We start from the raw sequence: 13838 nt of genomic DNA, 5'->3' as shown, positions 1-13838 counted from the left end.
TAATGATTATAAAAGTGTCTGAAATAACCTAAAACTCCTTCAAAATTACAATGTGTCCAAACTGGCTAAAAAAAAAAGTGTCTCAAATTACTTAAAATTTGTCCAAATGATAGTAAATTTCTTCAGAATTACAATAACGTGTCCAAAATGACCTCAAGCCTTTTCAAAATTACAATAGTGTCAAAAATCATTTAATAAGTTCCCAAAATTATCAAAAACGCCTCCAAAGTTGCAATAAAGTGCACAAAATAACTTAAAACATTGTCCAAAATGACGTAACACATCTTCAAAATTAAATAAGGTGTCCAAAATGATTTGAAATTTGTCCAAACTTCTCCAAAATGGCTAAATGACCAAAAAAGTATCTGACATGACTTAAAACTTATCAAAAATGACCTAAAACATCTTGAAAATTACAATAAATTGTCCAAAATTGTTTAAAACGTCTCCAAAAAACTACAAAGGTGTCCAAAATGAATTAAAATTGATCAAAAATTACCTAAAACTTCTTCAACATTATAATAAAGTGTCGAAAATTACTTAAAATTTATCAAACTGACAAAAAAGTATCAGAAATGACTTGAAATTGTTCAAAAATGACCTAAAACTTATTCATAATTACAATAAAGTGTCCAAAAATTTATCAAAAATGACTTAAAAAGTATCTGACATGACTTGATATTGGACAAAAATGACCTAAAATGTCTTCCAAATTACAATAAAGTGTCCAAAATGACCTAGAGCTTCTTCAAAATGACTACAAAAGTTCCAAAAATAACTTAAAATTTGCCCAAAATGACTTAAACAGTTCCAAACAGACTAAAAACGATTTTAAGCGCAGTTTTTTCCACACATGTTCAGGACCAACAGGAAGTTGAAAATCCAACAAGTCTTTATGTTGCTACAGTTTCCTGCTTTGATAAATGGTGTTATTTTTGAATTTTGTTTTAGAGAAAAGTCGTCTTTCGAACCCAGCAGCAGGTTTTGGGCTCCAGAGGGTTTATTCAGATTAAATAAATGGAAGACGATAAAGCGGCGTCTCACCAGCGCCGTCTCCTGAGTGAGAGGATGTTTGAAGCTGAGGGTTTCTGGGCTCAGATGCTTCTTGACTTGAAGCAGGTCGGCCTCCCTGGATGCCTGCAGCAGACTGTGGCCTCTGAACTCATCTGACGAGAGAAGGTCACAAAATACGTTTAAAAGCCGGTATAAAACCAGCGTGTGGTGATGTTTCCTGACGGGACGTACAGGCCAGACGCTCCTTCAGCTGGGGGGTCGGAGCCAGGTCCACCGAGCTTTTATTGTGACAGTTCAGGAAGGAGGGATCAGCGCCGAAGCTCAGCAGCAGAGAACACACCTGTACAGACACGCAGGTAAAAACAACACATAAACCCGTTTCAAACACCAAACAGGAGCCACAACTCTCAGGTTTACTGTCTGTTTTATGCGTCTTTTAAAATCAAAGCCCAAAATTGCAGCTTCTGCCTTTAACCACCCTATTACTTAATTTAACATGCTGGAGCTCCATCTAGTGGTCAAATTACAACAAAACAGCCAAAAAGAACTAATTCATTTGGGTGAAACATCCTGTTCCTTTCAGTCAGACTGGAAATGAATGGGTTTGCTGAGATTTGTTCACAGGGAATGACATAAAATTTTTCCAAAATGGCTAAAAATGTGTCCGAAATGGCTTAAAATTTGCCCAAAATGACTAAAAAAGTATCTGACATGACTTAAAATTGATTAAAACTGACCTAAAATGTCTTTCAAATTACAGTAAAGTGCCCAAATTTGTCCAAAATTACCTAAAGCTTCGTCAAAATTACAATTAAGTGTCCAAAATGACTTAAAACTTCACCAAAATGGCTAAAAAACTGTCCATCATGACCTGAAATTGATAAAGTATCTGACATGACTTAAAATTGGACAAAAATGACCTAAAACGTCTTTAAAATTACAATAAAGTGTCAAAATGATTTAAGATTTTTCCAAAACAATTAAAAATTTGTCCAGAATGACATTAAAGCTTCTTCAAAATCACAATTGTGTCCATAATTACTTAGAATTTCTCCAAAATGGCTAAAAAAGTGTCCAAAATGACTTAAAACTGATCAAAAATTACTAAAAAAGTATCTGATATGACTCAAAATTGGACAAAATTTCTTAAAATGTCTCCAAAATTACAATGAAGTGTCCAAAATGACTTAAAATTTACCCAGAATGACCTAAAACATCTTCAAAATTTTCAACAAAGTGTCAAAAAGGCTTAAGTTTTGTCCAAAATGACCTAAAGGTTCTTCAAAATTACAATAAAGTGTCAAAATGGCTTAAGATTTGTCCGAGACACTATAGACTCAGTAATGGAGGATGCAGCAGGATGAAATAAAGCAGAAACATTCTTTAAATTCTCTAAAAGAAATAAACTTTTACCTCCACACGGTTCTTGGAAGCAGCTTCATGCAGAGGAGTGAACTGCCACAGATCCATGGCGTTTACACAGGCTCCATGCTGCACAGGGATATAAATTAATATAGAATAGAATAGAATAGAATAGAATAGAATAGAATAGAATAGAATAAAAACAGACCTTGACCAGCAGCTCAGTGACTTCATAGTGTCCATATGAACAGGCGTTATGAAGAGGAACCAGGTCCCTAAACACACATTACATAAAACATACACTTATTAAGATCAGATCAGATCAAACCAGATCAATCCTGAAGGAATTCTTGTTCCAGATTTGGCTCAGAAACAACAAATGCAGTGCCTGAAAAGTATTAAAGCACTAAGATACGTGGGCCAGGTAACCCCAGTCCAGGTGTCATACCCCTTGTCCTTGGCGTGAACATCGGCTCCGTGTTGCAACAGCAGTTGAACAGTCTTAACTCGGTTGTAACCAGCTGCCAGGTGTAACGGTGTTGACTGAAACGACAACAACACAACCATCAGTACACTGAAGAGAAAAACACTGGAAACACAAACCAGTCTTCATCCATAACGATCGAAAATATTATTAACAATTAAAGCTGCAAGTAGCCCTAATGATGAATGACACCAACCACTAACTACTGATTCTCAGCACAAACCAGCCTTCATCCATAACCATCAATAATATTATCAATAATTAAAGCTGCAAGTAGCGTTGAGTGGGCTCTAATGATGAACAACACCAACCACTAAATACTGATTCTCAGCACAAACCCACATTTGACCAATTCTAACCCACGTATCAACAATTTGACCATAAATTCTAGTTTTCTATCCATTATCAATGACTTTCTCACATTTCAACTGTTCATCCATTATTTCTAATCATTTCAAAGATTAACTGATTACTCCTATAAGAGCTTCAGTTGTTTTCCACCAGGTTTAGAGTTCAACCCCATAATTACTACTTTCAGCATTAATTAACTCTTTCAACACTGTTCTAAACTATGTATTTCACTCATTTATCCATTACTTTAAACTACATAATGAGTAATTTATCCATTACTTTAAACTACATATTTCACCTCTTCGCTGATTACTTTACACTAAATAATTCAGTCATTTAGGCATTATTTTCAACTACATAATAAGTAATTTATCCATTATTTTAAACTTTGTATTTTAAAAAGTTAGCAATTATTTTCAAATACATATTTCAATCACATATCCACATATTTACATTTTAACTATTTGCACATCATTTTTAATTACGCATTTAAATTTTTTGCCCTTTATTTTAATATACATATTTTGTATTTGTCATTTATCCATTATTTTTAACTATATATTTTAATAATTAGTTGTTTGCTTGAAACTATATATTTCAATCACTTATCCATTATTTTAAATTATATATTTTGCTATTTTTAAAATTACTTTAAACAAAATAATTCAATCATTTTTTCCTAATTTTAAACAACATATTTATTTATTACTTTCCACTAAATAATTCAGTCATTTATCAAGTATTTGAAACCATATATTTCAATTATTTATCCATTATTTGAACTACATATTTCATCCATTTTTAATTTACTTTTAAGTAAATATCTCAACCATTTATTCATTATTTTAAACTATATATTCCAATCATTCATCAGTTAGCTTAAACTACATTTTCAACCATTTAAATTAAATTTTTAATTTAAATCTTTATTCTGATCAACATCCTTGTCTTTGTATACCCAAAGTTTAATGAAATATATATAAAACCTTTCGTCCATCACTGGCGTGACAGTTAACGTTGAGCGGCGTCAGCAGAGCCATCAGCTTCTCCTCGTTACCGCTCCTGTTTCACAACAACATCCACAACTTTCAATACAGAACAGTCATTATTCCATGATTAAACAAGCAGCTGTTCAGAGAGCAGCTTTTATCTGAGAAATGGTTTAAAAAAATAACATCTGAGAAGCTGAAACTCCAGAGATCTGGCCATCTCTGCTTGAAAAAATGATCTGTAATAATATCAGCTCATTTAGAATCTGGGAAACTATAAAAACAGAGTTGTTTTATCAGCCGTTAACCCGGTACTTTACCTCGCACTCTCCAGAAGCTCATCTTTTCTGTATTCACCTGAAAAACAAGAAAAACGAAACAAAATGTGTCAATAATCGACTCTGACATCTTTTCTTTTCCAAGTTTTAACATGAAGCAGGTACAAAAATAAATAAAATAAATAAATCTGATAAAATCACAAACAATAAAAGAAACATCAGTTAGTATACAGTAAACAGTTATACTCTTTATAGATGCCAAACTCTTAAATCATACAGTAATTACAAACCTAATGTAATGCTATACTCTTAGCTAACAATTTCAACTGTTAGCCATATTGTTAGCTAAAAATTTCAACGGTTTGCTATATTGTCAGCTAACAATTTCAAAGGTTAGCTGTACTGTTAGCTAACAATTTTAACTGTTAGCTATACTGTTAGCTAATAATTTTAACTGTTAGCTAACAATTTCAGCTGTTAGCTAACAGTTGAAATTGTTAGCTAACTATATAGCTAACCATTGAAATTGTTAGCTATATTGTTAGCTAACAATTTCAACTGTTAGCTATACTGTTAGCTAATGAGTTCAACTGTTAGCTATACTGTTAGCTAATGAGTTCAACTGTTAGCTATACTGTTAGCTAATGAGTTCAACTGTTAGCTATACTGTTAGCTAATGAGTTCAACTGTTAGCAATATTAGCTCAAAAACGTTCATCATGTCTTCTTATTGATACTTTAGTTTCTGATTCTTTTGTTCAGACAGTAGGTGAATGGATAGATGTTATTTACCTGCTTGACAGTTTCTCCATCCTCAGCAGCGTCTCACTGACAGCGTAACGTGTCAGTCTGCAGATTTTGACAGCCAGCATTTGCGGCCCAGTAGAGTCTCCAGATGCTCCGGACCAACCACACCCTCACCGTAATGGCATGTCATGGTGAGCCCAACGGACCCGACCATCCCACCAGGCATGCCGCATCCCCCGCCGTCCTATTTCCTCTGGAGTATGGTGTCCCAGGTGTGGGAGAGCATGAAGCCTCCCTCATCCCTGTTCATGGCTCTCTCTGCCCGCCTCCTGATCTCCATCACCTCCTTCATCCAGTGTTTCAGTTTGTTTTCTTCTTTTGCTCCGTCCCAGTCCATAACATGATTGTTCCTTTTGCAGTGGTCAGATATTGCAGATTTGAGATTTTCCTGTAGTGCCTTTTCTTTCTGAGATCTTGTGAGTCGTGTTGCTGTTTCCTTTTCGCATTCCTTCTGATGTTCTTTTTCCTTGCGTGAAATGTTCTCCCTGTCTCCCCGATGTATGTGTTATTACAAGAGTTGCATGGTATCTCGTAGATGACATCGCACTTGTTCTGATCGATATTGTCTTTTGGGTGCTGGATGAAGGAGGCGATGGAGATCAGGAGGCGGGCAGAGAGAGCCATGAACAGGGATGAGGGAGGCTTCATGCTCTCCCACACCTGGGACACCATACTCCAGAGGAAATAGGACGGCGGGGGATGCGGCATGCCTGGTGGGATGGTCGGGTCCGTTGGGCTCACCATGACATGCCATTACGGTGAGGGTGTGGTTGGTCCGGAGCATCTGGAGACTCTACTGGGCCGCAAATGCCGGCTGTCAAAATCTGCAGACTGACACGTTACGCTGTCAGTGAGACGCTGCTGAGGATGGAGAAACTGTCAAGCAGGTAAATAACATCTATCCATTCACCTACTGTCTGAACAAGTAAGTAAGTAAGTAAGTAAAGTTTATTTATATAGCACTTTTCACAGAAATGAAGTTCACAAAGTGCTTCACAGTAAAATCGATCAGCGAAAAAACAAGGAGTGACACAACCATAAGCACAAACACAGAAAACAAACAAAATTGTCACAGCAACACCACCTAGCTAAAGGCTTGACTGAAAAGCCAGGTCTTCAGCTGTCTTTTAAAGGACTCAACAGAATCTGAGGTGTGCAGAGATGTTGGCAAAGCATTCCATAGCCTCGGGGCCACTACTTGAAAGGCTCGATCCCCTCTGGTTTTAAAGCGGGTATGGGGAATGACTAGCAATCCTTGGCCTGAGGATCTCAGAGAACGTTTTGGTTTGTAGAAATTTAAAATATCAGAAATATAGGCTGGAGCCTGTCCATTTAGAGCTCTAAAAGTGATAACTAAAATTTTAAAATGAATCCTAAAATGAACTGGGAGCCAATGAAGTTCTTTTAAAATGGGAGTGATGTGATCTCTTTTTTTAGTGCGGGTTAAGAGCCTTGCAGCAGAGTTTTGAACAGCCTGTAGGCGATGAAGTTCTTTCTGGCTCAGACAGGTAAAAAGGCTGTTACAGTAATCTAAGCGTGAGGAAATGAAGGCGTGGATGATCATTTCAAGCTCCGCTTTAGACACCAGAGCTCTCAGTTTAGAAATATTCCTGAGCTGGAAAAAGCAGTTTCTAATTAAATTTTTTGTATGCTGCTCCAGAGACAAGGCAGAGTCAAAGACAACACCCAGATTACGAAGACTAGACTGGATGGACGAGCCTAAGGTGCCTAAGTGATGCCTAATCAGGGGAATCCTATTTTCTGGGGCAACAATTAGTGTCTCAGTCTTATCTAAGTTCAATTTAAGAAGACTTCCAGTTAACCACTGATTTATACTGGTCAAACAGCTGGTTAAGGAAGACAGTTTATGCAACAAAAGAATCAGAAACTAAAATGTTAGCCATATTGTTAGCTAAGGAGTTCAGCATTTAATAATATTGGTAGCTAACAATGTCAAATCTCTGTCACACTGTTAGCTAACAGTTTCAGCAGACAATTTAATTGTTAGCAGACAATTTAATGATTGTTGGCCACCTGTTTTCTTAAAATTCAAACTGCTAGCAATACAGTTAGCTAACAATTTCAACTGTTAGCCAAATTCTTAATTCACCATTTAAACTGCTAGCTAAACTGCTAGCTGAGAAAGTCAACTGCTAGCTAAAATGTTGGCTAACAGTTTCAAATGCTAGCCATACAATTAGCTGACAATATTAACTGTTAGCCAAACTGTTACTTGACAGTTTATAATACTAGCCATACTGTTAGCTAATAATTTCCAATTGTTTATTAACACTTTAAACAGGCTTTTTTCCTATGAAAATACATTATTTCTAATTTTCTATCTAATGTAACACAAAGTACAGCTTGTTATGTTTTGTTTTATTAATGCACCATAAATCAAGTGGAACCACAATATCAGTCGGTGCTGGAAACGAAAAGCTTTAGAACATTAAAAAATCTGTGACGAGCTGCAGTGCTTTAGAAAATGAGCGCGGAAAAGACGATCACATATAACTGAAAAGCCACATCAAAATTGAGGGAAGATGTAAAACAAGTATAGAAATATAAAAGATATTTACATTAAAATCAGGGAGAAGAACGTGATATTTCAGACAACAGGTAACGTTGGAGCTGCTCACCTGTCAGGACGGCTTTGGCCGAAGGTTCTGCCAGATCCAGAGCCGTCCGACCGTCAGTGTTCCTGATGGTTGGCTCGGCACCGTGCTGCAGCAACACTACACAAACATAAACACAAACGTAAATACAAACATAAACACAAACAACACAAACATAAATACAAACAACATAAACACAAATGTAAACACAAACAAATACAAACGTAAATACAAACAAAAACACAAATATAAATACAAACATAAATACAAACAAACATAAACACAAACAAAAACACAAACATAAACAAAAAACAACACAAATATGAAGACAAACAATCAACATAAACACCAACAAACAACACAAACACAATCAATACAACACAAACCAACAATACAACACAAACAATACAAACAAAGACAAATAACAAACATAAACACAAACAACAAATAACACAAACATAAACACAAACAACACAAACACAAGAGTCCAAAATCAGGCATTAAGCTGCTTCTATGAGGCTCTGAACTTTATTTGTGCAGAAATATAACAAAATATTCAGTTTTAACTTCTGCTGATTTATTAGTTATGGTAGATTAGTCAACAAATGACACTAAATATCATAAAAACTGTGAATCACAATGCAGAATGAATAAACTACATCCAACTACATGGAGCTGTCAGCAGCGTTTTAGGTGTTTATTCATGTACAGTGTTTGTTATCACTTCTGTGTAGACATATTTTACATTACAGCAGCTGTTTTATTACATTTCCATTCATTAAATCTACTCACAGCTACTTTATTGTGTGTTTTGATTAAATGATGTGGATCCTGCAGCCTATCAGCAGCATTTAAAAGAGCTGATTAGTGAATTTATCCCCAAATTCTGTCAAGAATCATTAACTTTAACCAGCTTCTACTGTCGGCTGGTTTTTGCTGTTTTTCATACCGATGCACACGTCGATCTTGCCCTTGATCGCCGCCTCGTGGAGTGGAGTGTAGTTCCAGTTGTCTCTGGCGTTGGCGTCTGCCCCGTGATGAAGCAACAAACTCACCACCTGGACAAAAACAACAAGACACAGCGCTGCAAAACTCTTAAATGTTTAACTGCCAAAACCACAAAAAGGTGTTTTATCTTTAAAAATGTGACAACATTTATCAGTAAAAACACAAAGAATCTTTCCTTTCCTTTCTGACCCACCTTGAACCAATAACCTGTCTGAAAACTTAATCAAATCTGAAGTCAAAATTGTGACATTCAATCAAATTAACTTCATTCCACATGTCTATTTAAAAAATTTGCAAACAATAATCGAAATTCTTTAAAAAAATTTAAAAATCTGTGCCGCCACGTGTGCAACTACCTACAGAAAGAACAGATCTGAGAGTGGTATCAACCCCAACATCGAACTGCTGGCTCGAGAGATAAATGAAAATGAGCAAATATTCTAATAAAATGTGAGAAAAATACTCCAAGAGTTAAACTTTTGCTTCTCAGGAACCCACAGAGGTGATGTACCAAAATGTTGTTGGGTTTTTCATGTAAAAAAAACAAATACACTCAACACAACTGATTCTCCAGTTCATCATATTCCACCTCTGTGCTTCACTGTCAGGACCATGCATTCACTGTGGTAGTTCTGACCAGAAAATGACTGATTCAGCTGTGACCAACAGACAGAAAATCGGAAAATGACAAAATTGAGACACAAAATGACTGAAAAGGGACGCAAAACAAGAAAAATGAGTCACAAAATGACACAAACAAGACAAAAAATGGCAGACGAGACGCAAAATGACAAAAATGAGACACAAAACAACAAAAATCAGTCACACGACACAAACAAGACAAAATGGCAAAGACAAGACACAAAACAACACAAATTAAACATAAAACAACACAAACGAGAAGCAAAATGACTGAAATGAGACGCAAAACAATAAAAATGACAAAGCGAAACAAACAAGACAGAAAATGGCAAAGACAAGATGCAAAATGTCAAAAATGAGACACAAGAATAAAAATAAATCACAAAAAGACACAAATGAGAAAGAAAACAACAAAAAGAGTGAGTAGAGGCTGTAAACGTAAACAGTTCTATATCTACAGTAAGTGTCTCCTTTTGTTGGACGAGTTGGTTCCTGGTTGACTGTATTTTTTGTAAAGTAATCATAAAAGGTTTACTTGTCCTCTGGTTTCCATCATTCCAACTACTGCCAGAATACATTACTGAGTTCTCTCCTTCTTCATGATGTTCTGGTTCCTCAGAGCTGCAGGACTTTAAAATGAACCACAGTGAGTTAGAACAAGACGGGAGTCAGGCTAAGAAGCTGTTATTGGTCAGTACCTCGGCGTGACCGAAGGAGCAGGCGTTGTGGAGGGACACGAGGCCTCCGTCGTCTCGGGCCTGAACGTTGGCTCCGTTCTGGAGGAGGAATTCTACGACGTCTTTACGACCAAAACCTGGAGAACGAAGAGAGAAAAACACTTCGTTCATTATTCAGAATCCGTCTGAGCCTTCAGACGTCTTTGTGTCTCGCTTCGTTCTGTCCCCATGAATTATTCAGGAAGTTTACAGTAAAGCAGCGCCGGCTAATGACAGGGAGGAAGCATCGACAGTAAAACCTTCATCAGAATAACTTTGGTTTGATGTCGTGTTTCATTCACAGTAACAATCCAAGAAAGGAAACCAACACAGACACGTTCAAACATTCACTTATTAATACTGCATATTTCATATAAAACTTTTTTGCATCATTATTTTTCAGTTTTTTAAAGTCTTACCTGCTTGATGCACTTAGATTTTATACTCGTTTTTGACGTTTGTCTTTTTTGCATCTCGTCTTTGCCAATTTTTGTCTTGTTTGTGTTGTTTTGTGTCTCATTTGTGTCATTTTGAAAACTTCCTGTCTGTTAGTCACAGCAGAATCAGTCATTTTCTGGTCAGGACTAAAACAGTGAATGCTCAGTCCTGACAGTGAGGCACAGAGAGCCTCTTACCAATCATTTTGTGTCTTGGTTGTGTTGTCTTGTGTCTAATTTGTGTCATTTTGCTTCTCGTCTTTGCCATTTTTTTGTCTCGTTTGTGTTTTTTTTGACTCTTCTGCTATTTTGTGTCTCGTTTATGTCGTATTGTCATTTTCTGTCCGCTGGTCACAGCTGAATCAGTCATTTTTTGGCGAGGACTACCACAGTGAATGCATGATCCTGACAGTGAAGCAGAGTGTCTCTTTTCAGTCATTTTGCGTCTCGTCTTTGCCATTTTTTTTCTTGTCTGTGTTATTTTGTGTCTCATTTTTGCTGTTTCGCCACTGATTTTGGCACTTTGTGTCTCATTTGCATTGTTTTGTGCTTCGTTTTTTTTGCCATTCTGTTCTTTTTTTAGGGACTGCACAGTGGCGTAGTGGTTAGCACTTTCGCCTTGCAGCGAGAAGATCCCTGGTTCGCGTCCCGGCTTTCCCGGGATCTTTCTGCATGGAGTTTGGATGTTCTCCCTGTGCATGTGTGGGTTTTCTCCGGGTACTCCGGCTTCCTCCCACAGTCCAAAAATATGCTGAGGTTAATTGATCATTCTAAATTGCCCGTAGGTGTGAATGTGAGAGTGCTTGTTTGTCTCTGTATGTGGCCCTTCGACAGACTGGTGACCTGTCTAGGGTGTCCCCTGCCTTCACCTGAGTCAGCTGGGATAGACTCCAGCCCCCCCCATGACCCTAGTGAGGATTAAGCGGTGTATAGATAATGGATGGATGGGATGGATGTTCATTTTTTAATGGTTCTGTGTCTTGTCTCGCTTTGTCTCGAATGTGTTGTCTGTTTTTTAAGTAACTATTGTTAACATTGTGTACTCATTAACAGTGGTTGTCTGCTGTTCTAACTTCTCTGAGGACATATTTTATATTTTCACAGCTGCCATTCATTGAATCTGCCAATAAAAATATTCTGAATGTGAATCCTAACACAATGTGAATCTCATTAGTGTCTTTTAACTGTCACAGTAACAATTCAAACATTTGTCTTGTTATTAATTGGAAAAAAGATATTTGGATGAATAAGTTTTAAATATTAATGTTTAATCAACAGAAATGGATCAGTGAGTCTCACAGAAACAGGAGAACATCGTCAGCATATAGTGAGACTTCATTCAGATATGGATCAGTGAGCCTGACAGAAACAGGAGAACGTCGTCAGCGTATAGTGAGAGTTTTTGTTTGGATCTGAGAGAAAAACAGTGAACGGAGGAGAGTTTGCAGATTAACTCTACAATAGACTCTCACCTGCAGCGAAGTGCAGCGGAGTAGATTTCCTTCCCGCCGTGTCTCGGCCGTTCACATTCTTCGGTGTCACCAGTTTGCGAACTCGCTCCAGGTCTCCGCTCCGACAGGCCTCGAATAGCTCCCGGCTGGCTTCGCCGCCGCGAGGCTCCGCCTCCTCCGCCACCACGGGCCCCGGGGACACAGCTCCACCACTGAGGCCGGAGACTCCCGAACACCTCCGGGTGGACGACATGGACGGAGGTGAGCAGCGTCTTCCCAGCTTCAGGCTGCCGCTCCTGGACAGCTTCGGGTATGAACAGCAGGCGGCGGAACCCCAGAATGCTGCAGTGGCCATGAAGGAGGACGAGTCCTGGACCTGGACCTGGACGGGTTCAAACAGAACCAGGACAAACATTAAACTACCAAGAGATTACTGCAGAAATCACAGGAAAGTAGGGTCTTTTGTTGTATTCATGGTGGAAAAAGATCCGACTTTCAAGCCTCTGAACCCCCGAGAGGTTTCTGGGTGTTTTTCTGTCTCATTTTTCCTCACTGTGGCCCATTTTTTATGGCAAGTTGCAATATTTTTAAAAAAAATTATTTATATTACAAAATAAAAAAACACAGCTTTAAGTTCACAAATCAAGAAAAACATGTCATTTTGGCCGAGGTTTAAGTTGCTTTGGACAAATTTTTGTCCCACAGAAATTCTTGAGTTTTGTGTTAAAAAATCTAAATACAATTTTCAGGTTTAACCCTCTGAACTCTATTTTGCTTCCATCTCATTTTTCCTTCTGTGGCCCTTTTTTTTACTGCAAGTTGAATTACTATTTTTTGATTATTTCTGCTACAAAAATTTTGTAAAAAATAATGATTTTAAGCTCACAAATCAGAAAAAACGCCAAAGTTTAAGTTGCTTTGAGTTTTTTTTTGGTATCTGTTGATTTTTGTTGAGTTTTTTGCTAAAATATCTAAAAATGACTTTCAGGTTTAACCCTCCTTTGCTCCTGTCTAATTTTTCCTCACTGTGGGCTCTTTTTACTGCGTTGAGTTTTTTTATTTTTTATTTCACATAAATAAAAAAAATAACAATTTTAAGTTCACAAATCAGAGGAATATGTCATTTCGGTCGAAGTTTAAGTTGTTTTGGACAAATTTTTGTCTCCTCAGGAAATTTTTGAGTTTTGTGTTAAATTATCTGAAATTGACTTCCAGGTTTAATCATTGAATTGTCTCATTTTTCCTCACTGAGGAATTTTGTACTGCATTTTCTATTTTTATGTTTTTGCGAGAAGCAAATTTTTCATTTTTAAAAAAACGTGTTTAGATTTTTATTTCTGGTTGATTTTTAAGTGTAGAGTTGAGATGTTTTGGCTTCAACCAGCTGCAGATTCCTGAGGAGTAAAAGTTAAAAACGCGGAGTTTTCTTTGGGTTTTATCGTGTTGTTTGATGCCAGTCTCAGATCTGGACTATCTGGTTTTGAACATTTTTTGTTTTTTGTTTCTGAAAGCCAGGAATAATCTATATGTAATCCTGAATAATTGATTAACCGTCGATTATTCGGTCTGAGAGATTCTAAACTCTGTGCCTGCAGCTTCTGAAACATCAATATTTTCTGGTTTCTTTACTCCTGTATGACACTACACTGGTATTTGGGTTTAATTTATGCTAAGCTAAGCTAACT

At 37.1% G+C, this 13838-nt stretch overlaps 1 protein-coding gene across 2 annotated transcripts in view; it reads right to left on the bottom strand.

Moving 5' to 3' along the window:
- The window catches only part of LOC111582272 (poly [ADP-ribose] polymerase tankyrase-2-like), a 39876-nt gene that overhangs the window by 25279 nt on the left and 759 nt on the right, over positions 1-13838 (bottom strand). For both annotated transcript variants that reach the window (XM_023290874.3, XM_023290876.3), the window contains exons 2-12: positions 12175-12535; positions 10248-10363; positions 8849-8957; positions 7924-8019; positions 4521-4557; positions 4198-4273; positions 2825-2919; positions 2585-2651; positions 2428-2505; positions 1246-1354; positions 1045-1166 (exon numbers count right to left, since the gene is read on the bottom strand). In XM_023290874.3, coding sequence (XP_023146642.2) covers positions 1045-1166; positions 1246-1354; positions 2428-2505; positions 2585-2651; positions 2825-2919; positions 4198-4273; positions 4521-4557; positions 7924-8019; positions 8849-8957; positions 10248-10363; positions 12175-12535 — 1266 coding nt within the window. The remainder of the gene's footprint in view (positions 1-1044; positions 1167-1245; positions 1355-2427; positions 2506-2584; positions 2652-2824; positions 2920-4197; positions 4274-4520; positions 4558-7923; positions 8020-8848; positions 8958-10247; positions 10364-12174; positions 12536-13838) is intronic.

The sequence above is a fragment of the Amphiprion ocellaris genome, chromosome 18 (assembly GCF_022539595.1).
Source record: "Amphiprion ocellaris isolate individual 3 ecotype Okinawa chromosome 18, ASM2253959v1, whole genome shotgun sequence".
Classification (NCBI taxonomy): Eukaryota; Metazoa; Chordata; class Actinopteri; family Pomacentridae; genus Amphiprion; species Amphiprion ocellaris.
This window is presented reverse-complemented; position numbering and strand designations above follow the sequence as displayed.